Source organism: Dasypus novemcinctus, chromosome 6 (assembly GCF_030445035.2).
Source record: "Dasypus novemcinctus isolate mDasNov1 chromosome 6, mDasNov1.1.hap2, whole genome shotgun sequence".
Lineage (NCBI taxonomy): Eukaryota > Metazoa > Chordata > Mammalia > Cingulata > Dasypodidae > Dasypus > Dasypus novemcinctus.
Genome location: NC_080678.1, coordinates 98,773,587 through 98,798,523, shown reverse-complemented (window position 1 = coordinate 98,798,523; position 24,937 = coordinate 98,773,587). Strand labels below are relative to the sequence as shown.

Here is a 24,937-nt window from a genome sequence, read left to right as displayed (position 1 = left end):
CAGAAGAACTGAGAGCAGGGTAACGAACAGACTTCTGCACACCCTTCTTTATAGCATCATTATTCACGATTGTTAAAAGTTGGAAACAACCCAGGTATCCATCAACTGATGAATGGGTAAACCAATTGTGGTGTATTCTCCCAATGGAATAGTATGCAACCATAAAAGAAATGTGGAAACATGACAACATGGATGAACCTGGAGGACATTATGGTGAGTGAAGCAAGCCAGATACAAAAGAACAAATACTGTATGATTGTGCTATTATGAACTGAATATATAATATAAAATTATGGAGTGACGCCTTCTCCCAGGGGTTCCAGGCACCCTCTGCCTGCCCCTTCTCCCCCAGCAGCTGGGATCCTAGGCCCTCCCTTCAACAACACGTGCTCGCACCCGGAGCCCCTGCACGCCGGCTTTGCGCTCCCTCCCTCAGCAAACACTTCAGCCATGTCCCCCCGGGAAGCTGCGTGGAGGAGAAAGGCCCCAAAGGACCAGCCGGCCCCGCGGGGCGGCCCCACCACCGACTCCACGAGTCCCAGCGCCGCTGGCATCCGACTCCACGGTGTGGGCACGGCTGGTCCCGGGGCCGAGGCTCCTGGTCTGATAAGGGCTGAGCACGGGGCTCCCCTCCTCCGCGCACAGGGCACTTCCCCGCCGCCCGCAGCCAGAGCAGGTGGTGATCGCAGTGCTGAGCTCAGGGATGTGAAAGAAGAGCCCGTGCCCAGTCACTGCAACCCCAGCCCAGAGACAGCTCCAGGCCAGTGGACTCAGAGGGACCCCAGCCCCCCTCCCTGCAGGCTTGGAACGCGGCGTGGCCCCGCGGCCCTGTCAGCGCCTGGCCCTGGCCCAGGGGCGCTGAGCAGGCAGGTCCCCACAGCTCCGCCTCCGAGCCAGGAGAGTCTAGGCTGGGCCCGGGCGGGACTTTCTCTCCAGGAGAAAGGGCCCCTCAGGACAGACGGGGGCTCCCAGAGCCCCTCCTGCTCCCCCAGCCGGCTTTCCCTCCCACCCCTCCAGAGGCAGCCCCAAGGGAGAATCGGGAGACCCTCGGAGCCCGTGACCAGCCCCGCCTCCCCCACTGCCTGCTGCAGGCCCTCGAAGCTGGCCCCTCCTGCAGGGCCTCGGTTTCCCCCTGGAGCTGGTCAGGGGAGGACCGTCTCCTGCTGGGTGAGGAGAGGGAGGCTTCCTCAGCCTGCGAGCACCCTCTGGGTTCCACTTGCGTTCCCCGCAGGATTGACAGTAACTGAGGACCAGAGAGATGCCTGAGCCCAGCCTCTGCCTCCAGGCTCTGCTCCCAGGCCGGGGTGGGGAGAGCGGGTGGGGGGCGAGGGAGTGCCGGGTCCTCATCCGCAAACACCCAGACCCTTCTGGTAACATGCTATTAAGCAAAAACGCAGCGATTTTGAGGGTCCTAGAGCCCCCCTGTGAGGGTTTGGGGGAAAGGGGCCCCTCGTTTAGCCCCTCCCACCCCGCACAGATCCTGTGACTCCCCCTTGCTGTTGTCAACAGACCCGCAGTGCTGCAGGTCACAAAGTGGCCACGTCAGCCTCATGGCCGTCATAATAACCTGGCCCCGGGAGGCGGAAGGGGGCGAGCAGGCAGTTGCTGCTGGTGCCCAGAGCCAGCCGCTGTCTTGCTTGGCGCGCTGCGCGGGTGCGTGGCGAGGTCGTGCGGGTCTAAGGTAGAGGCGCGGGCCGGCGGCTGCTCAGCATGCACAGAGGCGGAGGTACCGCCTGGAAGAGACGTTGGTGGAATTGCTGGGCCTGACTGCAGGCTTCCAGAGAGACCAGAAGGATGGGGAGCCGCGCTCCCCGGGCGCCCGGGCCAGCGCCCTTATGGCTGCTGCTGCTGCTCCTGCAGCTGCAGGTGTTGAGCGTGGGGGGCAGACCCCATCACGTTCGGAGCGGGAGGGGCGCGGGGCTCCAGAATTCTGGGGATTTGGGAACCTGCCAGCCCTCCTTGGATCTCTATTTCGTCCTGGACAAGTAAGTTGCTGGGGGCACCTGGTGCACTGGGGGGGGGGGGGAAGGGGGGCTGGGGGGAGGGTTGTTGGAGCAGGTCCAGGCTCCACAGGGAGGTTCTGACTGGGTCCAGGGCCTGGGGAGCCCCTGTCTTGTGGGCGCTGCGGGAGGCCCAGGGGTGAGTCGCAAGAGAGGTGGCTCTGGGAACGCCTGGTTTCCCGAGGCAGAAGGATGTTCCAGGCTTTTGTGTCCAGATACTTTTCCTTTGGAGGTTTCTACTGAGAAATAGACTAAGCTGCAAGGCAACCAAGACGTTCATCTGGGGTCCTGAATGGCAATTCGGGGAGCAGAGAGTCAGGGAGCACCCCAAGTAGTGTGTGTTGTGGCATTTCCAAGCAAGAGATTTCAAAGAAAAAGACGAGCACAAAAGTTGACTCTGGTTGGAGGATGGTTGGGGTTATGTTAGGAGTTAGCTGAGTCCTTTCATTGCGCTTTGCTTTTTGGTGTGGGGATGCCCCTGAGGTTTTGAGGAGCCTGTGCCTGAGACTTTGCAGATTCCAGCGGTTTGTGACACCTGAGACCTGCCTAAGAGTCACCTCCCGTGTGGCCTCCTGACTCCATTTGAAATCTCTTGGCTGTCTAACTCTGTTTTCTTTTAGTTCTTTATGAGGAAGGGAACATAAGCCACCACAATGTTTCTGAAGCTTCTGTCCCTCCTTTTAAGTGACCTTCAAGTGGGCTGATCTTTAGTCTAGAAGACTTCTGTCTCTACAGGGTCCCAAAGAAGCAGGTTCGTGGCTTTCTTTGGGTATTTTAAGTGTCGCTGGTGCTTGGAAAATCCTTTGCTTTGCTTCTTCTGGTGGCTTTGCTTCCTTCTTCACAGTCACTTTCAGGAGCAGCTGGCGGGTCTGCTTGTGGCCTTGGCCCCTGGGCAGTGGCTCAGGTGCCTCCTGGCCCCTGTGAGGTTGTCCTTCCAAAGAAGGAAAGGGAGGTGCAGGGTCAGCCTTGGAGAGATTGTCTTGCTTCTACCTTCAGCTCCTCCTGTTGGGTTGACAGTGAACTTTGCATTCATTGAAGAGTAATGGAAGTGCAACCAATGGTAATTCTGCTGGAGCACTTTACGGTTTCACTGTGGTTGTCTTCTTTCATCCTCCAAACAGCCCTGGAATGGACAGGAGCAAAGGGGGGTGTCCATCCAATTCTGGGTGGGAGGGGTGAGGCCCTAGGGGTGAGTGAGGGACCCAGGGTCAAGTGATGGCAGCAGATCTTGGAAGAGAATCCCTTCCTCTGCCCAGTGGGGGGACTTCTGACATACCCTGGACAGGTCTCACCTGGTTGACGTCCCCTTGACGAGTGGATCAGGGTTGGAGGACGGCTGGATCTGGAGGGGATGACAGCCTCTCTAGTTTAGTCTTTTTGGAAAGGGCAGTGAGGCCAGAGGGCCCCCCGCTGCTGGGCAGCCTTCCCACTGCTCTCCCAGCCTCTGCTGTTTGGCCCAGTGGGGGCACAGCCCAGCCAGGGTTGGAGGAGGAGCTCTGGCACCAGGGGTGTGTGAAATCACATTAACTGAGCACTTACTACATGATAAGCAACGTACTAGACACTTTAGTCCCTGACAACTGAGGGAGTGTGTTCAATTCCCTCTTTTAGGATGACGCAACTGAGGCTTGGATGGGCTAAGTGGGTTGGTCAAAGCCAGTTAAACCTAGTTTGCATTTATATTTCCCTACTGGCTAATGTTGTAGAGGCTCTTTTCATATGCTTATTTTTCATTTGTGCATCTTCTTTGGTATGTTCAAGCTTTTGCCTTTTGTTTGACTGAATTTTTTATGCTTCTGTTGTTGCATTGTAAAAATTTCTGTATATTTTAGACATTAAACCCTTATTAGTCTATGATCTGCCACTATTCTCCCATTTTGTAAAATATTTTCAGTTTTTTTAATACTGCCTTAATGAATTAGTTTTAATTGTCATGAAATGAAACTTACATTTTGTTTCTTTTGTTGTTCATGCGTTGGCATCATATCTATGACTCCATAGCCAAATAGTATATCATAAAGATTGTTTTCTTGAAAGAGCTTTGCATTTTTAGCCATTATAATTAGGACCTTCATCCAATTTGAGTAATTTTTGTATATGATATGAGGTAGGAGTCTAGCCTCATCCCTTTGCAAGGGGATATCCAGGTGTTAATGATGTCATTTGTTAGAATCTAATCTTTCACATATGTGTGTTACTGACAATTTTGTACAAAATCAATTGTCCATATATGTTTGGGCTTATTTCTGTACTTTCAATTCTATTCCAATGGTCCAACGATGCATTATCTTTAGGCCAGTTCCACACTGTTTTGATTACTGTAACTTTGTAGTGTATTTTGAAATTGGAAAACGGTATGCTTTCAACCTAATTCTTCTCTTTCAAAATTGTTTTGTTATCTGAGGTTCCTTGCAGTTCTATGTGAATTTGAGGATCAGCTTTTCCATTTCTGCAAAAATGGCTGCTGTAATTTGACAGTGATTGTGTTGGATCTACAGATCCTATTGGGCAGAATTGACATTTTGGCATTATTAACTCTTTCAATCCATGGATATGGGATTTGTCATGCCACACATTTATGCCTTCTTTAATATCTTTCAATTCTCTTTTGAAATTTTCACTATAAAAGATTTTACATCCTTGCTTAAATTTATTCCTAGATATATTATTCATTTATATGCTTTCATAACTGGAATTGTTTTCCTATTTTTGTGTTTAGATTGTGCATTGTTAGTATATAGAAACATAATTGATTTTTTAAAAATTATTATTATTTTTTTAATTACTTTAAAAAAAATATGAGGTCCCATTCAACCCCATTGCCCCCGCCCCCCACTCCCCCCACAGCAACACTCTCTCCCATCATCATGACACATCCATTGCACCTGGTAAGTTCATCTCTGAGCATCACTGCACCACATAGTCAATGGTCCACATCATAGCCCAGACTCTCTCACGTTCCATCCAGTGGGCCCTGGGGGGTCTACAGTGTCCCATAATTGTCCGTGAAGCACTATCCAGGACAACTCCACGTCCCGAAAACGCCTCCACATCTCATCTCTTCCTCCCGTTCCCCACACCCAGCAGCCCACATGGCTACTGTTCCCACACCCATTCCACATTTTTTCTGTGGACATTGGATTGGTTGTGTACCCAGTAGCTTTGCTGAATTTGTTAATTCTAGTAGTTTTCTTATGGATTCCCTTGGCTTTTCTATTTAAAAGACAACATCATTTGCAAAATAGATAGTTCTATTTCTTGATTCCAATTTGGATACAGTTTATTTCTTCTTCCTTCTTAATTGTTCTGGCTAGAATTTCTAGTACAATATTGAATATTGAATAGCATGATTAAAATAGGAATCCTTATCTTGTTTCTGATTTTAAGGGGAAAGATTTCAGTTTTCATCATTGAGCAAGATGTTAGATGTGAGTTTTTCTTTTTTCTTTTTTGTCTTTATTTTTTTTAATGTTACATTAAAAAAAAATGAGGCCCCATATAACCCCCACCCCCTCACCCCACTCCTCCCCCCATAACAACAACCTCCTCCATCATCATGAGACATTCATTGCATTTGTTGAATACATCTCTGAGCACCACTGCACCTCATGGTCAATGATCCACACCATAGCCCACACTCTCCCACAGTCCACCCAGTGGGCCATGGGAGGACAAACAATGTCCAGTAACTGTCCTTGCAGCACCACCCAGGACAAGTCCAAGTACTGAAAACACCCCCACATCACATCTCTTCCTCCCATTCCCCACCCCCAGCAGCCACCATGGCCACTTTCTGCACACCAATGCCACATTTTCTTCGATTACTAATCACAATAGTTCATGAATAGAATATCAGTAATTCCACTCTAATCCATACTCTATCCCTCCATCCTGTGGACCTTAGAATGGTTGTTTCCACTCCACATCTATATCAAGAGGGGGCTTAGATTCCACAGGCATGCTGGATGCAATTCTCCTGCTTTCAGTTGTAGGCACTCTTGTCTCCCTGGTGTGGTGGTTGACCTTCTCACCTCCTTGTTGGTTGAGTGGGGTAAGTCCAATAAACCAGAGTGTAGGAGTTGCAAGTCTGTTGAGGCTCACGGCCTGGCTATCACATGGTCAGTCCAGAGATTCAGGTCCCCTGGGTATACATTAAACCCCAGCACCAACTACAGTTCCGGTAAAAGTAACAGGAGACACTTGTGGACAAAGATCACATCTGAGTCCAGCTCCATCACACGGAAACACAAACTCCAAAGTAGGGCCAACTGACATGGCACTGAACTCCATCTGCCATGACCATAGAACCTGTGGGTGTCTGTAGCCCTCAGAAGAACCAGTATCTGGGATTGTATCTACTTTATCTGTCTCTGGGACTCTGCTGAGGTGTGCATAAGGGCAACCCCTCTGATAACCTCCTGGCTCTTTTTGGAGACTCATAGCCATATAAACTCATTTGTCCTTTCCATTTCTCCCTTTTATTCAGGTCAAAAAGCATTTTTAACTCCTGGTATTATATGTAGACTGAGATATTCTGCTGGTCCGAGTTGACCCTTTTATTTAAGGTCATTTTCTAGTAATTGACCTTTATCATAAAGAAAAAGTTCCCTTCTAATCCTAGAATTCTAAGTGTTTTTATCAAGAAAGGATGCTGGTTTTTTTTCCAAGTGTGTTTTCTGCATCCACTTAGATGATCATGTGTTTTTGTTTCCTTCATTCTATTCGTGGATTGATTTTCATATATTGAGCAGTCTTGAATTTTGGAATATATACCACTTGGTCATGGGTACAATCTTTTGTCACATGCTTTTGGATTCAGTTTGCTAGCATTTTGTTAAGGTTTTTGGCATCAGTATTCACAAGGGAACTTGCTCTGTAATTTTCTTTCCTTATCAGCCTTTGGTATCCAGGTAATGCTGGCCTTATAGAACGAATTATAAAGTGTTCCTTCTTTTTGAATGCTTTGGAAGGATCAGAGAAGGATTGGTGTTATTTTGTACTTGAAGTATTGGTAGAATTAACTATTGAAACCATCTATTCCTGGACTTTTGGTGGATGGTTCTGTTTATTCAGTGTCTTTATTTGTTATAGATTTGTAGAGATTTTCTCTTTCTTCTTGAGTCAGTTTAGGTAGTTGATGTATTTTTAAGACTTTTTCTAATTGACCTTGGCCCTCTGATTTGTTGGTATAAAATTGTTTAGAGTACTCTTTTATAACTCTTTTTATTTCTATAAAGTCAGTAACGACATCATTATTTTATTTTGATTTTAGTTATTTGTAGATTTTTTCTTTGACACTGTAGGTAAAATACAGTCCTTTTTGTCCAATTATCATAAACCCAAGTTTATTTCCGTTGATTGTCTCAAATGGTTTTCCATTCTCCATTTCATTAATCTGTGGTCTAATATAGAAATTATTTCCTTCCTTCTGGTAACACTGAATTTATTTTGCTCTCACTGGTTCATCAGGATGTGAAGTTAAGTTATTGATTTGAGATTTTTCTCTTCTTTTTCATATAGGAATTCATTGCTATAAATTTCCTTTTCAGCACTGCATTCATTCTATCCCATGAATTTTGGTATGTTGGCTTTAAAAAATCTTTCTAAGTATTTTATCTTTTTTTTCTTCCTTTTTAATTTAAAAAAAAAAGTTACATTAAAGAAATATGAGGTCTCCATATATCCCCTACCCCCCTCACCCTACTCCTCCCACATCAACAACTTCTTTCATCATCGTGGCACATTCATTGCATTTGGTGAATACATTTTGCAGCACTGCTGCACCACATGGATAATGGTTTACACTCTAGTTTACACTCTCCCCCACTCCACCCCGTGGGCCATGGCAGGACATGCAATGTCCAGCATCTGTCCCTGCAGTTCCACCCAGGACAATTCCAAGTCCTGAAAATGTCCCCGCATCAGATCTCTTCTTAATTTCCTCTGTGATTTCTTCTTCAACCCACTGGTTTTGAAGAGTTTGTAGTTTAATTTCCACATATTTATAATTTTTCCAGTGATCCTTCTGTTATTGATTTCTAGCTTCATTCCATTGTGCTCCAAGAAGTTACTTTGTATGATTTTCATTTTTTAAAATTTACAAGTTTTATGCCCTAACATATGGTCTTCCTATGGAATGATCCATGTGCACTTGAAGGATGTATGTGTTCTGTGTAGTTGGGTAAATTTCCCTATAGATGTCTCTTAGTTATAGGTGGTTTATGGTGCTATTTCAATTTTCTATTTCTATGCTGATTTTCTGTCTCAATGTTTTATCTACTATGGAAAATGGTGTGTTGAAACTATTATTGTAGAACTGTCTATTTCTCCTTTCAGCTCTTTCTACTTTTTCTTCATGTATTTGGGGCACTGTTGTTACATGCATATATGTTTTATAATTGTTATATCTTCTTTTTTAGTTGACACTTTTATCAATATATAATAACCATCTTTGTTTCTTGTAAGAGTGTTTGCTTACCATATATTTTTTCTGATATGAAAGATATCAGATATCCATCTTAGCTCTCTTTGGGTTATAATTTGCTTGGGGCATTCTTTTTCATTTTTTCACTTTCAACCTATTTGTGTCTTTGGAATAAAAATGAGTCTCTTGTAAGTGCATATAGTTGGATCATGCTTCTTTATTCTTTCTGCCAATCTCTACCTTTATATTTGAGTGTTTAATTCATTTACACTAAGGTATTTATTTAAAAGGCAAGACTTCTAGCATTTTGCTACTTGCTTTTTGTATGTCTCATACATTTTTTATCCATCCTTTGCTCCATTATTATCTACCTTTCCTGCTAAGGTGATCCTTTATCATGACCCATTTTGAATCACTTCTCATTTCCATTTGTGTAGATAATTTGGACATTTTTGTCATTAACATATTTGACATAATAGATCTATTATAGTTTATTTTCAATAGTTTACACATAATCTTTTCCTATTTCTCTCCTTCCCTATGCTACATTTATTGAAAGGTACTTCTTACATGTGTGCTCTATAATGTATCATTATGGTTGCCTTTATGCATTTGAACTTTAAGCCATATAATAAATAAAAGATGGTTTTACAAATGACACATGCAGTAATATTGACATTTACATTTAGCCATATATGTACCTAAACCACAGGTCTTTATTTTTCAGACAGCTTGGAGTTGATGTCTAGTGTTCTTTCCTTTCAATGTGAAGGAGTTCCTTTAACATTTTTATAAGGCATGTCTTTTGTAATGAACTTCCTCAGTTTGTGTTTATTTGGAAATATCACAGTTTCTCCCTCATATTTGAGGAGAACTTTTATAGATATATTATTTTCCTTTGATAGTCATTTTTTTCTTTCAACTCTCCAAATCTTTCATGCCATTGCCTTCTGTCTTCCATATATTTGAATTACCAACCAAAGTTAATCTTACTAAGCATCCTTTTACAAGATGTATCACTTCGTTCCTGCTGTTTTCAAGATTCTCTTTTTATCTCTGGGCTTTGCCATTTCCACTAAAATGTGTCTTAATGTAGATCTCTTTAAATTTATCTATCATGAAGTTGATTGAGCTTTTTGGATTAGTTTATTTCTATCTTTCATCATATTTGTGACATTTTTGGCAATTATCTCTTTTAGAATTCTTTCTTCCCCTTTTTCTCTTCTACCTCTGGAATTCCTATGACATATGAATTGGTACACTTGATATTGTCCTACCATTTCCTTATACTCTCTTCACTTTTTCATTCTTTTTTCTTTCTGCTTCTCAACTTGCATAATTTCAATGGTCTTATCTTCTGGTTTGCTGATCCTTTCTTCTTGTTTCAGTATGTTCATGCTATTGAATTTTCCTCATGTTAGAATAATTTTATTTCAAGAATTTCTATTTGATTCCTTTTTATAATTTCTGTCTCATGATTTAAATAATATTTTTGTTAATATATTGTTTTCCTGGTTTCCTTTAGTTCATTTGTCCTATTAAGAGAATTGATCTATGATCTTTGATTAGTAATCCAAGTGACTGGGATTCCTCTGTTAAAAGATTCTTTTGAAGTCATTTTTCCTGCAAATGAGTCATACTTTCCTCTCTCCTTGCATTTTTGTAATTTTTGGTTGAGAATTGGACATTTTGAGTTTCGAGTATTCTGGTCACCCTGCAGGCTAGCTATTGCCTTCCTCAGTCTGCCAGATCAAATAAAAGAAAAAAAAGTGAGGGGGTATAATAATAAGGAAAAAAAAATACCCTCACCCCTTCCAAAAATGTCTGCCACTCCTTAATTCTCTAAGTAGATGCCAGTGGAAAGCTGGAAGCTATTGTTGCCAGGAAAGCAAAAATCAAGGCTTGTGTCTCTGCAGGTCCTTCATGACCCATCCACCAGGAAATACACACAAAAAGAGAAATGAAACTGTGTTAGTCAGGGTTCTCTAGAGAAACAAAATCAATAGTAGATATCTGTCAATAGTATGCGATTTTATGAGTCTCTTACATCACCATGGGGTTGCACACGTCCATGTTCCACAGGCAGGCTGCAAATCATGGCTCTGATGAACGTCCAATGAAGGTCCTTGATGAGTTTCTGGGAGATGTTGGCTGTCCAAAGATGAGATGGGAAATTCTCTCTGAGTGCTGAATCACTTCCCCTTTTAAGGCATTCAACTGATTGGATAAAGTGTCACTCATTGCTGACAGAAATCTCCCTGACTGATGTATATGTAATCAGCTATCTATGCAGTAAAGTCAGTGGTGACTAAAGTCCATAAATGCCCTTTTACTACAGTTAGCCCAGTGCTTGCTTGACCAAACAACTGGGTACGATTACCTGGCTGAGTTGACACATTAGTCTAACCATCACAGATACCGACCAAATATAAAGATGCTTTGATCTTTACCAGAACCCCCTTCTGCTGAGTGGGCCCAGACTGAACTTAGCATGTGTGCTGGTGTCTCAGGATTTCCCAAACTGACCTTGACCTCCAGCCAGACTTTTGGAAACTGATGTTTCCTCCGCCCACCGTACCTACAGCCAACTACTCCTAGAATCTATGACATGTTTCCATAGCTGTGCCACCTCCACTGCCAGCACTGCAGGTCTCATGGTTTCTAGTCTTCATTACAAAAACTGAATTCTTGGCAGTCTTTCCTTACATCCTGAACTCCCATCGTTGTTCTGAATGTCTGATCTGGTTTTGGGGTTACCCCCTAGTTAATTACACTCTCTTTTTCTAGCTCATTTTTTTTGAGGTGGAGGGAAGATTCTTTAATACTTCCTATTTTACCATTTTGCTCCTAATAGCTCTCATTTGGCTTCTTAAAAGAGGGGAGGAAGCATAGGTACCTCTAGGTATCCTTGGAGAGCAGGGGACAGGGTGAGGAACTCAAGTTGCCTATGGTCCAGATCAGACCCTAGGATTGATGATGCTCTACACGGTCCCTTCCTCAAACTCAGTCTATACATTTGCCAGTCCACGATGCTACTGGATTATGAAAATGGAGTGTATGCTGAGCTTGCCAAAGAAATCGCTCTTGTATACACATTGCATATCCTCAAGCTGGCATGTGGCCAGAGGTATGTGCAGAAGTCTTATCAGGACCACAGTGGACTTCTTAACCCCAGGGAACTAATGTGCCCTATTTCCTGAGCCCGGCATGCATTCACATGGGGGTTGGAGAAGATGATGGGGAGGATAAAGGTTGGTGGAGAATATGGTAATTGGCCATATTCCAAACCCATATTGAAAGCAGAGGCCATGAAATTTTTGACAGTTTGAGTGGGAAGGTGAGTTGTGGCCTGGACTGGGGTAAGTGTAAGGAGGAAGTTAATGCCCCTGACTGAATGTCTGACAACACTGTGGGTAAATGGCATTACCCTTACTTTGTAGAGAATGAGAGGAGGAGGCTCACAGACTGAAAGTGATCTGTTGACACTTCTAGAAGGAAGACATGGAGACAGAATAGAAACTCTGGAGTATGCAACTCCAGGACCCAGTCCTAAACCAATGGCTGGGGTCCCTGGGAGCTGCTGATGTGGTCTTGGAGGCAAAAATAATCTGTTAGGGAAGTAGCTGTGGCTCAATCAGTTGGGCTCCCGTCTACCATATGGTGGTAGGCTTGTGAAGGCAGGCTCGCCTGCACACCGTGGAGAGCCAACCCTGCAAGGTGATGCAAGTAAAAGGGAGACAAGTAAAATCATAGAGGAGTGTGCAGCAAATGGACACAGAGAGCAGACAAAAAGCAAGCCACAAAGGGGGGGGGCAATAAATAAAAATAAATATACAGACATACAGAAGAAAGCACAGTGTATGGACACAGAAAGAAGACAACAAACAAGCTGCAAGGGGTGGGGGGAATTAAAAAAAAATCTGTTAGCTGTGTGGAGGGTCTCTGGATATCACTCCCGTTCAGGGACACCCAGGATTTGGGGACCAGGTGTTTACACTGGATGGACTTGGAAAATGTGGGTGAGCTCCTACTGTGTGCGCACTTCCTTGACCGGGGCACCTCTGAGTTCTAGGGAAGGGACTCCATGCTGAGGGCAAAGCCTGTGCAGAGATCCAGAGAAAGCAGATGTCAGGTGGTCTAGGAGCTTAAGGAAGGAAGGGGAGAAAGGAAGAGGAAGAGGAGAGGACAGGCCAGATGGCAGGGACCTGGGGCCATGAATAAGGTTTGGTCTTCATCTCAAGGGCATTTGGGGGTCATTGAAAGGAGGCCTTCATCAGAGGTGTGATGGGTCAGACTTGTGTTTTCAAAAGAGCCTTTGGCATCCATGGAGAGAATGGATATGAAGGAGGAAGGATGGAAGCAAGGACTGAAGTGCAAAGGAGAAGTTAGCCCAGACTTCTGCTCCCATGGCTCTGCCCCTGCAGTCATTTTTTTCTTGATTTTGCCCCATCTCTGACCCTTTGTGCCAAGGCTGGCAGTGCCTATACTCAAAAAATTCTCAAAATTCTTGTCAGTTTTGCATGCAGTTCAAGAGTGCCCATGCTACCAGACAAAAGGATTTCCCACAGATCCTTCCTGAATAAACGCATTTCCAAGCCTGACTTCCTCTGAAGTGGCTGGTTGGATCCATGAGTCATACACCTCATCTTTGCAAATTTCAGTTCAACCAAAGCCTCCTGTGGGACCGTGTTCTTGGGAGCTGCCTTCCTCCAATCTTGGGGAGGTCCCTAATAGAGCTGTTTCCTTGCGTAATCAGAATATATTGTCTTGATTGGCTTAGAACTTTCCAAAGCATCAATAGCTGGTTCCGTTTAGACTTGTTTTCCCTCCCTCAATTTGCTAAAAATAGCAAGGAGATACCAGGCAGCATTTTCCACACTTACCTTGGAAATTTCCAAGCTAAACATCCAAGAGCTCACTTACAAGTTTTGTCTTCCATCCAGCTTAGCTACACAATTTCACCAAGTTCATTGCTACATAATAAGGATTTGCCTTTCTTCCAATTTCCAAGAACACATTCATCATTTCCTCCTTAGGCCTCACCAGAGGCACTTTTGATGTCCCTATTTCTACAAACATTATGTTCATTGCAATACAAGTATTCTCTAAGTTGATAAGAAGCTTTCTCTACACCTTTCTGTTATTTCTGAACCCTCACCAGAAACATTTGTTTGCCAATTTCTCTTTTTTTATTAGAACAGTTGTAGGTTTACAGAAAATTCATGCAAGAAAAAGAATTCAAATATACCACCCTATTATTAATACCTTACATTAGTGTTTTACATTGGTTACAATTCATGAAAGGACATTTTATAATTGTATTATTAACTGTAGTCCATAGTTTACAATTTGGTTCTCTGCCTGAGTTGTACAGTCCTAAGTTTTCTTTAAAAAATTTAATCTAGTAACATATTTACAACCTGACATTTCCCCTTTAACCACATTCATAATGTAATTCAGGGCTATGAATCAGTGTTGCTAATTACATTCACAATGCAGTGCAACCATCGCCACCATTCCTTACCAAAACTTTAGGATCAAACCAAATAGAAATCGTATACAATTTACTTTTAATATACACGTTTCTACCACTCTTCTCTTCAAAGTAATCTAGGCTTTTTTTTTTTAATCAAGTGCTTCACAGTCTTCCAACCCTCACCCATTATCCAATTCTAAAGCCACTTCCATATGTTTAGATAATTTTAAAAGCAGCACCCCACTCCCAGTACCAAAATCTGTCTTGGTTTGCCGACGCTGTTGAGGCACACAATGAGTTAGCTTAGAACAGCCTTCTATTGGCTCATGGGTTTCGAAGTCCCACACTAAGGCCCGATCAAGGACATGCACTTCCCACAGTGTCCAGTATTTGCTGATGGTGTGCTGCAGTCCCTGAGGGTCCCTGACTGACTTTCTGCTCTGGAGGCTGTGAGTTAGGGCCCCACACTGCCATTCCTCCTCAGTCTCCAGCCCCACCTCCATCAGGCTGGATGGCAACACCTGGAGGAACGAGCCCGGTGCCTCGACCCTGTGAAGAAGGAAGGAATGTTCCTTCTCAGTTGCAGCTTTATCCTTCCAGGTTTCGACCAGAATGAGGCAGGCCCACTCTCGTTTCTTTTCACAGAAAAGGAAAGGCTCAGGTTGAGTGAGGAAGCCCTTGCCTGTATCTCTGCTGGGTTGGCTGTTCCTGTCCTTAGCCGTCGGCCAAGATCCCTGCAGCTGGGATAGCCTCTGCCGTTTCAGGGCCCATGCCGAAGCCCCCTGGTGGGGGGATAGCCCCACAGGCAAGGGAGGTGGGAAGAGATGTCCAGGGCTGCCCCCACACCCCTCCACTCTCTGTAGCACCCACAGTACCCACTCACACCCTTTGTCTGCTCACGATGTGGCTCTTTTCTGGCAGCACCCAGGCCTCAGAGCACATGCCAGGCATCCCGACCTGGGTTCCAGGCCAGGCTCTGTGGGACGTGAGCCAGGCCCACCCCTCTCCATGCTTGGGGATCTCGAGGTCAGGATGTAAAATCCCTCGGTTCTTTCTTAACCAGCTCTCTGTGCAGCCTCCCCACGAGTGCTTTGGATTTGGACTGTCCTGTCGCTTCTTCATCTCTGGGGTTTGCAGCCAAATTTGGGGGGGATTTAACTGAAGGAAAGCCAAAGGATTTCAGCTGGTTAATTCTTTCTTGGGCCTGGAGTAGATGGTTGAGGAGCGGCTTCTGATAGGCTGATGACAGATCTAGAACCTGTCCTAAATTCTCTTCCAAAAGGGGAGAGGTCCTGCCTGTCCTGCTCCTCTCCTGGGCATCTCCGAGTGTCCATTCATCTCCCTTTGGCCTGTGACATGCACTTGGTCCATCTTTTCTTTGAGACTTCACACAGCTTGCCTCAGGGGGCTGCAGCCTGGACCCCCCAATTCACACCAGGCCTGAGCCAGTGTCACAGCAGAGATTTAGCCAACGGCCTGAGGCAGTGAGCCTGGAGTCTTCCAACAAAATTCTTTCAACCCATGAAATAGGCTGCCACACAGCTTTCCTACAGCCTTGGCTGTGACTTGTACCCTCTTCCTCAGCATCCTTGAGATCCTGGTGTACTGCCGGATTAAGTCAGTTTCCAGGAACTGACCTTAGGAAGGCAGCAGATGCACAAGGATGAACAGAGACAGGCAAGGCAGCAGTTAATCTGTGCTCTCCCTTTCAGAGGGCCATCCAGGTTCTCTTGTTTTCACCTTCTCAGGACCCCTCACAAGGCCACAAGGAGGCACCTGTGGCTGATGTGCATGTGTGAAATAAAGGGCATTCCAGGGTAAAGGCTGGATGGGATGCCTGGTCCCACCTGCAGCCTCCTGTCCTTTCCTCTGGCACTCCTGCCATCCACCACTTCCTGCTGGGAGTTGTCATCTCACTGCCCAAGAAGCATCAGCCTGCTCCAGACACTCCTAGTAGCCAAATGTTGGGGCCTCTCCCCAAGATGCTTGAGACCTAGCAGCTCACTGGATGCCCTTGCAGGCCAATGGCCCCATGTGGCTTTTGTGGTCTGACCTCAGTATATTCAGGCAGTGGGAAGATCAGGAGGAAGGTACAAGCTTGATGCTGAAACATATTTTTTCCACCCTGTCTTGTTTGCTGCTTGGTTTCAGGATTCACAGCTCAGAGAGTGGTTAGTGACCTCACAGGTCATCAGGCTCAATCTCCACCTGGGGATAGAACTGCACTGCTAATCTACCTCCACTCACACATGTCCAGTGCCCAGGGACACATTCTTTACGGAGACACTGTGAAGATAACTCTGAATTTTAGGTCATGTTTCCTTGCATGGACCAACATTTTCATACCCTGCAGGAATGGCCCCATCGAAACTGAAAATTAACCTCCCATCTCCTGACCTCCAGTCCTACCTTCCAGAAGCAGCCACTTACAAAACCTCTTCTTTTGTGAGCATGTTGCACATTATTCTGATAACATGGTTGTACTGGCTGCAGTTTCCTATTAAATTTTACATATTATCTCTTGACCTCTTCCATTTTCCTAACAGAGTTAAATAATTTCAGACTAAGTATTTATTGCTTACTTTGCCATTACAATATAAATATTGTTTATAGCTGAGCTATTTATTATGGTGTTTAGTTTTTAATGATTTGATATGTTTATTTTTTATCTTGTTACTTCAGGGATCTTTTAGTTTCCCATGCTTTCTGATTATGTAGAAGCTTCCCTCTTATATAACTAGCTTCCCAATTTTTTCATAGATATTCTCTTAATTCTCTGAGACTATGAATTGCAGAATTTTTATATTTTATCCCACTCACTAATTCTTCTGATTTTTTCTGGTTGTTGCTGTAGGTACTGATATTTTGGTCACAAATTTTAAGAGCTGAGGTGTTCCTCGAGTGTCTGACCATCTTTGTCCATTCTCATTTAAAAGGGGGGCACAAAAACACTATTGCAGCTCATTGTGCCAGAAGCTTTTTGCTATTCCACACTGTGTCCTTCTCCAGTCTTTGGGTATCCTGTGACTCATTCTACTGGCCATAAGCCCTTGCTTTCTTTCTGTATCCTAGACCCTCCTTCAAAATCATCTCAAACTGGGAACTTTCCTAGATGGTGTGTGTGAGTTGATGACTCTTGCTTCCTAAAAATATTCTTGTAATTGTAATTCTTTGGAAGGCCCTTTTCAGTCAGGGCAAGAAGAGAAGAGTAGAGAGAAGTGTTAGCATTAGCTAGGAAAAGGAGGGGCCTTGTACTTTTTCCTGTGGGCTGCCAAGGGTAAAGTCTGTACTGTGGGTGCCTTTTCAGAAGCTAGAGCTTTGCAGTCCAGAAGTTGTCCAATGCTAGAGAAGACTCAGAGTGCCTGCACCTCCTGCAAAGGGCAGAGCAGGTGCTTTGTGATTGGAGATGGGTTCTTATCCATGCTAGCCCCAGAAAGTGTGGCCAACGACTTGACCTGCCTGACCCTCAGTTATCCCATCTGTGAAATGATAGTAACACTGGGTCATCAGGTTGTCCTGGAATTGGAAGTCATGCATAAAAAGTGCCTGGGATATAAATACCCCATAATGATAGTCCTGATATCTTTAGAACCATCTGTCCTTAGTTTCCTCATTGTCTGCTGGCAGTTTTATTTATTTACATTTTTTTTAAAAAAAAGATAAATAGATCACACAACTCTTACATTAAAAAATGCAAGTTCCCATATACCACACTCCCCACCCCCCACCCCCGCTCCTCCCACATCAACATCCTCTTTTATCAGTAAGGCACATTCATTCCATTTGGTGAATACAACCTGGAGCACTGCCCTGCTGACCGTTTTAGACACAGCCTAGAGGAGGCAGTAAAGAAGGAGGGGAGGAGAAGGTTGCTCTTGGGTGTATAGCAATGTCTGTAAACAGGACATTGAGAATTGTTTTAGTTTCCTCATTGCTAAAGCAAATACCATAGAGTGGGTTGGATTAAACAAAAAGCCAGCTAACAGGGAGGTGAAGAAGGTCAACCACCACACCAGGGAGCCAAGAGTGCCTACAACTGCAAACAGGAGAACTGTATCCATCATCCAAGTGGAAGCTAAGCCCCCTCTTGATACAGAGGTGGAGTGGACATAACCATCCCAGAGTCCACAGGATGGAGGAGTGGAGTATGGATTAGAGCGGACTTGCTGATGCTCTATTCTGGAATTGTGATTAGTGATGGAAGTAAATGTGGCATTGAGTTGGAGAAAGTGGCCATGGTGGCTGCTGGGGGTGGGGAGTGGGAAGAAGAGATGTGATGTGGGGGCATTTTCAGGACTTGGAACTGTCCTGGGTGATACTGTGGGGACAGTTACTGGACATTGTATGTCCTCCCATGGCCCACTGGGTGGACTGGGGGTGAGTATGAACTTAAATGTGGACCATTGACCATGTGGTGCAGCAGTGCTCAGAGATGTGTTCACCGAGTGCAGTGAGTGTCCCATGATATTGGAGGAGGTTGTTGTTGTAGGAGTGGGGTAAGGGGGTGGGGGGTATATGGGGACCTCATATTTTTTAATGTAACATTGAAAAATAAAGACAAAAATTTATTGGCTCATGGTTTTGACGCTGAGAGAGGTCCAAGCCAAGATGATGCTTTCTTCCCGAAGACTGGCCTCCCAGGGCAGGCTGTTTAGGTCTTTGGTCCTGAGCCCCTATGTCATGATGCAATGCACTTGGCAGCCTCTCCTGGTCTCCACATTCTCTTCTAGGCTCTGTTGACTTTTACCTTCTAGCTGCTCTCTTTGTGGCTTTTTCTCTGTGACCTTACCTATAAGGTCTTCAGTAACAGGATTAGGACCCATTCTGGACCACATACTATCTGAGGCAACCTCATCAAAGTCCTTATCCTCAAGGGTTCATACCCAGAGTAATGGATTTAGTTTCAGAACATGTTTTTTATGGGATACAAAGCTCCAAACTGCCCAAAGGTACATTAATTGCTGGAAGGGAAAGGAAGGGCCTCCCTGTGGGTTGGTCCCTCTGATGCATGTAATAGGGGGGACTTGAGTGGTCACAGATCCAGGGAGAGAGCCAGCAGGGAATAAGGAGGCCTGGGGTCAGGCTTGCCCCCATGATTTACCTCTGCAGGCCCTCAGACTGCAGGTCTGAAAGGAACTCAGGCACCTACCACTTCCTTCCATAACCTGAGTCATGCCCAGCTTCACAAAGCTGTACACAGCAGATCTGTGGATGTGCAAAGACCTTGAACCCAGGGGAGATACGTAGATATGAGCAGCTTCCCACCTGGCCAAAAGGGGCTCTGAGCTTGAGCCTCCTCCAAACACCTCACTTCTTCCAGGCACTGAACACAACCTGGAGAAGCTTATCCATTTACTGAGAGGGAGAAAGAGCCTGAAAGTGTGGGCGGGAGGGCCTGTGGCTTTCCCTGCTGGTCAGCACCTGATGGGCTCAGCCAGCCAATCCATCGCCCCCATTCCTGGCCCTCTCAGTCCCTCCAGGGTCCACACCTCCTTCTGCCTGGGGCTGACTTGGCTTCAGCACTGGAAGGTCCTGGTCCAGGAAGCTCCTCTGACCTGGGCAAACAGGCTGGGGGCGCCCCCCTGCCCTGCTCACCAGATGTGCCATGCGGCCTGAGGGCTGCTCTCCAAGGCTGTGTCCGGGAGGGAGGCACCTGTTAGAGAGACTGCTGGAATTGGGGGACAGGTAGAAACTCTGCTTGCCCGACGGGGCACCTCGTCCCCCTGACCCATGCCCTCTTGTCCTCAGGTCGACGTTTGTGGGAAAAAGCTGGAGGAGCATTTACAATGCTGTTGACAACATCATGAATAAATTAAAGAAGTATGGCTTCTCCGAGCTGCGGGCCCCTTGGTCTGTGGGAGCTCGGCCCTGGCCAGGCAGAGCACACATCCCTTGGAGCCTCCAGGGGCCTGCATGTCCATCGGGTGGGAGCCCCGAGCCCAGGGCTCTGAACCAGGGCAGAGGACAGATGGACAGATGCCAGTGGACGCCCCCTGTGGTGGCTGAGGGATGGTGCCAAGGGGGGGAGCTCAGTAAAGTCCATCCATGGCCAGGACAGGGAGGTGGGGACCAGCTCCCCAGAGAGGGCTAATTGTTGGAGGAGGGGCGATGGGGGAGGGGAAATGGGGGAGGGGAAGGAGGGACAGAGCTGCAAGAATATCACAGTAGAAGGGAGATGCCTCAGAGATGCGAGTGCAGGTCTTGATGTCACTGCAGGTGTGTGTAGGTGTGTGCAGGTGTGCACATGTGTGTGCAGGTGTGTGTGTGCATCTTCTGGGGTGTTGGGCTCTAGGGGTGGGCAGAATGCCATCCTGGCACCCGCTCTTGCATGAAGCCTCCAAGTCCTTCACCCAAGTTGTCTGCACTGCCTGGTGGGGAGTGGGCCCAGACATGAGACGTGGTGGGGAGGGGGTGGCTGGGCGGGGGCCCAGCCTGGCTGCCTGGGCGTGCGGCTTCCAGCTGTGAGCGGCCTCTCACAAGTGGGTGCTTCCTCGCAGCCCGAAAATGCGGATTGCCTTCATCACGTTCGACTCTCAGGGCTACGTGTCCATGGACCTCACGTCAGACGAGTAAGACCCCCCGATACCCTCGGCGGACCCGGAGGCCCTGCAGGCAGCGAGGAGCGAGACCCAGCATCAGGCTGGCCCTCACCCAGGACCTGGGTTCCTTGGGGACGCCTGGCACCTGGCACTGTCTCCCCCAATGTTCTCTCCTCACCCCTTCCCCTGTCTCCCTTCTGTTGCAAGCACCCCCTGGCAGCAAGTCCCTTCAACAGAGTCTCTGGAGAGTCCGGGGACCCAGGGGGTCTGGTGGAGACTCGTGCGTGTCCTGTGCCAGCCCTGCCTATGCTGTGAGCCCAGCTCTGTGCCTGCTCGTCCCCCTCTAGATTTGGGGGGGCAGGGTCCGAACCAGGCGGGACGTGGGGCAGTCAGGGTGCTGGAGCAAAGGGTCTGGGGAAGCCAGAGTGGGTAAAAAAGAGGAGCCCAAGGGCAGGGTCCCGCAGGCATGGGGCGGGCACAGCTGGGGGCATGCGGTGGCCTGAATGAGGTCACAAAGCCTGGGGATGGGGCTGGCAAAGTGCCTGGTGGCCGCAGGGTCCAGGCACTTGGGGACGCCAGTGCTGGGGCCCCATCCCGAGTGGGGAGCCCAAAGGAGCCTTGGGTACATGTCAGCCTGGGGGTGGCACCTGGGTTGGAGCAGAGCACGCTGCCCGCACCTTGGAGGGAAGCCAGGGCAGCAGGGGAAGGAGGAGGCAGCACCTGAGGGGGGGTGCTGGGGGGGCCAGTCCTCCCCATGGTGCTCCAGGAGGAGCTGCAAGGGCTGATGCTCTGGGCAGGGGTGAGAGGGTGGAGGGAGAGTGGGTGTCATGTGGGTTTGGAGGTGGGAGGAAGCAAGTCTTGGAAGGCCCCTGGGTGGGGCCGTGGTGTCCAGGGGGAGCTTGCCTGGGGCAGGAAGGCCCCCCCAGGCAGGAGGCTATGGGAGCTGTGCAGGAGGGACATGTGCAGGGAGCCCCAAGTCCTCAAGCAGCAGCCCTGGGGGCGCGTGGCCTGCAGCAGAGCTGGGGCGGCCTGGGACTGGTGCTCCCACATGTGCTCCCTGTCGGAGCTGAGGAGGGGTGGGGCAGAGGGGTGGGGTAGGGCCTGAAGGGTCGCTGGACTTGGGACCAGAGGGAGCCCGACCCCCTGGGGGGTGTGGAGAGCGTGTGGCCGCGGGCGGCAGGTGCAGGATCCTGGTGGATCTGCTGTGGGGGCAGAGGCCAGAGCACAGGGACTGGGTGGCCCCAGCTGGGCTGTCAGGAGAGTGAGACCAGGGAGGGGGGTCCTAGGGCAAGAGGCACCTGCAGGAGGAGGGGCTTGCCCAGGGAGGCGGAGCCTGCACACCAGCCTCCAGTGGTCCCACCCCACCTCCTGGGCTGGGCGGGCCTGTGAGGCCACCCCCACTGCCCCCCTCTGCCCACAGGCCACCCTCCTTCCAGCTTTCGGCCTTTCTCCCCCAGCAGCCCAGGAACGCTCTTAGGCCTATTTGCTGCTTCCTCTAGCACTGACACAAGCATCTAGTGGCACTGAGCTCCCCCCCCAAGGGGGCTGCTGAACAGGGGAGGGGGCGGGCAGTGGAGAAGCAGGATGAGCTTTCCCAAACAGCCTCCAGTGGACTGCCTGCTGGGGGTCCCCCAGGAGTTCCACAGAAACACTGGTCCCTCGTGAGTGCTGCCTCGCAGCTGCACATGCAGGGATGCCCCCGCTGTGGAGTGGACGGTCAGAGGCAGGGTCCCTGGGGCTGGGGGCTGGGTGCTGTGGGTCAGGGATGCACCCAGCAAGCCAGGCCGAGCCCATGGGGACAGCGGAGTCCTGTCTGCATGTGAGATGCACCCGCGTCCTTGCATGTTCACGCAGAGCCGCTGTGGGAGGGCCACGCCCACCTCACTGCCTTCTCCATGTTGCGTTTCAGAGAATATCTTCAACAAGGTCTTCGGAGACTCATGCGTGAGCGTAATCTGGTGTCATCTTCCTACGTGAATGAAGGACTAGAGAAGGTACAGCTGCTGGAGCCTGGGGAGTTCATCCCTCTGTATCACGTTCTTGGAGTGCTCCTTGTTAATCTAACCCCCTTGTCCAACATTTCCTTCTTTTGTTGCAGGCAAATATGATGATGAGAAAATCCAGCTCTCAAGGTAAGCCCCCTCCTGCCCTCCATGTTCTCAGGGGTCGAGGGCAAAGCCGGGCTTGGGCATCAGCGCGTTCAGGTTCCCATCCCTCCCCCACGTTCTAGCTCTGAGCTGGAGGAAGTTCCTTATGGTCTCCCAGTTACAGATTCCTCCTCTGTACAAGGAGGCTAAGATAATACCCACCTTGCCTTTATGAGAACTAAGGTATCTGCCTGCACCTTTGGTTTTGAGAGGCTGCAGGTGCGTCCGGGTAAGTTCATTTCCCTCTCTGACATGCAGTTGTGAAAAGAAAAGGAAGCAGACGAGGGCCCCACGCAGACATAGGGTTTGATTTATGGAACGTCTTCTCGATTGCCACCCTTTGTTGCCTGCTGCGCCCTCTGAGCTGCACTGTGCCTTTTGGCTCTTCTTCCTTCCACCCTGTGCCTCCCTCCCTGATGGTGTTGGGTGCTGTCCTCAGACCAGGACTGACGTCCTTCCAGGCTTCTCAGGGGGCTGCACTGGGGTTTGCAGAGCCCTTGGCTGGGTGCATGGTCCCCCATCCAGGGCCTTGGCCAGGGTCCCTGGGGCCCAGGACACTGGCAGGAACCCCCAGGCCAGCCCAGCTCAGGGATCCCTTACCCTAAACCTGCAGCCCACCCGTTACAGCAGGTCAGCCTGTGGTCTCCCTGCTGTTCTGGAGTCTTGCACCTGTCAGGTGCACGAGCTGGGTTTCCCTTCCTGGCACAGGTGGTACCATCTGGTGGGGGAGGGTGGGGCAGCCAGGCAGGAGGGGCCCTGAGGTGGGCTCGGTCTCCTGTCTGCCATGTGGGTCCTGGGCTCCGGCCCTTCTCTGCTGAAAGCCTGCACAGTAGGGTGGCCGGCACATGCGTCCCGGTGAGATGCCACGCCTTGCCTGCGAGGACTTGGTGTGGGGCACTGGGCCATGTCCCAGCACGGGCAGCCCTGAAGTTCTGCTGCCGTGGCTCCCTGGTGCACCCCAGGTGCCGTTCCCACCTGGCCCCTCTTTGCTTGTCCTCCAGGTAGGAAGGTCACCAGAGTGGTCTATGTTCTGACAGCTGCAAAAATACCTGAAGGGGCAGACTGGCTGGCTGCGGAGGAAGTGAGTCCAATCCATCATTACAGCCATTATGCTGTGCTGATTCTGGGGAATTCTACTCAACGCCTTCTTTCTCTTAGGCTCGAAAGGCTCGGAAGATGGGAGCGATCGTTTTCGCCATTGGTGCAAACGAGTTTGAGCAAAAACAGGTAAGTGAGAACAGGTAATGTGGGGGCCGCCCTTGAGCCTGGTTGGGGGCAGGTGTCAGAGGCTGCTTTCCCCGGGTAGCCGAGGGATGCCATCCTAACCCCCCGCAATTACTTGGGTCTACCCCATCCACTTTAAAGGATGGAGTTGGCAGGCTCGGTTGCACCCCAGCTGAGGGTGGAGGCTGTCCCCCATGAGTTCTGCTGCAGATGAAGGATCTAGTTCCAGGGAAACACTGCCCAGACACTGATGTGTTGGCCAGGCACTGTCCTGTTTGTGGAACCAGCTGCCCCTTCCATGCCCTGGCTGTGCATCCCAACTACCTCCTCTCCCTTGTAGCTGGAAGGAATTGCACATTCCAAGGACCATGTGTTTGGGGTCCCTGATCTGAACTCCCTGTCAAGCATCATTTCCCAGGTGAGTGGGAACTGGACGTGAGAAGCTCAATGGGCGTGAGAAGCTGAAAGTGAGGAGGGGCTTGTTGAGAATCTCCCCACAGCTCATGCCCTGCCCTTCTGCCCACTGTGGATTCTAGGTAATTGAGAAGAGCTGTATCGAAATTAAATATCTGGAGCCTACCAGTGTCTGCATGGGAGGTAAGGGCTGAGGTGTCCCTGGTGTAGACAGAGGTATGTGTGTGCATGTGTATGTGGATATGCATGTGTGTATGTGTGTGAATATATATGGGTGTGAATGTGTGTATGTGTGTGCCTTTCATGAGTGTATATATGTGCATGTGGGTGTTGGCATGTGTTTGTGTGTGTGTGTATGTACATGTGTTGTTGTGGTGGTTGAGGCTGTATAGACCCCAGAAAAGCATGTTCTTAAAGCTATTCCTTTCTTGTGGGTGTGAACCTAATGTATGTAGGGTCTTTCCCTTTTGATAAGGTTACTTCATTTAAGGCATAGCCCAGGGTTGTTCTCTGTCCTATTACTGGAGTTGTTTAAAGTGAATGAAATTCAGAAGAAGAGAGAGACAGCAACAGAAGCAAGATGCTGGAAATAAGGACATCCAGAAGAGAAGAGAGAAATCAGCAGATGCACCATGTGCCATGCAACATACATTGGAGTCCAGGATCATCAGCAGGTGGTCTTCAGGAAGAAGACCTCAGAACTGTAATCTGAA

At 48.3% G+C, this 24,937-nt stretch overlaps 1 protein-coding gene and 1 pseudogene across 2 annotated transcripts in view; one reads left to right on the top strand and one right to left on the bottom strand.

Moving 5' to 3' along the window:
• LOC131278897 (tyrosine-protein phosphatase non-receptor type 20-like) overlaps positions 1 to 1,552 on the bottom strand; it is an 87,581-nt pseudogene extending 86,029 nt beyond the window's left edge.
• Positions 1,553 to 1,622: 70 nt separating this feature from the next.
• LOC131278994 (anthrax toxin receptor 1-like) overlaps positions 1,623 to 24,937 on the top strand; it is a 55,761-nt gene continuing 32,446 nt past the window's right edge. For both annotated transcript variants that reach the window (XM_058299629.1, XM_058299630.1), the window contains exons 1-9: positions 1,623 to 1,985; positions 19,649 to 19,720; positions 20,398 to 20,469; positions 22,349 to 22,433; positions 22,538 to 22,571; positions 23,588 to 23,667; positions 23,745 to 23,813; positions 24,151 to 24,228; positions 24,347 to 24,407. In XM_058299629.1, coding sequence (XP_058155612.1) covers positions 1,795 to 1,985; positions 19,649 to 19,720; positions 20,398 to 20,469; positions 22,349 to 22,433; positions 22,538 to 22,571; positions 23,588 to 23,667; positions 23,745 to 23,813; positions 24,151 to 24,228; positions 24,347 to 24,407 — 742 coding nt within the window. In that variant the 5' untranslated portion in view covers positions 1,623 to 1,794. The remainder of the gene's footprint in view (positions 1,986 to 19,648; positions 19,721 to 20,397; positions 20,470 to 22,348; positions 22,434 to 22,537; positions 22,572 to 23,587; positions 23,668 to 23,744; positions 23,814 to 24,150; positions 24,229 to 24,346; positions 24,408 to 24,937) is intronic.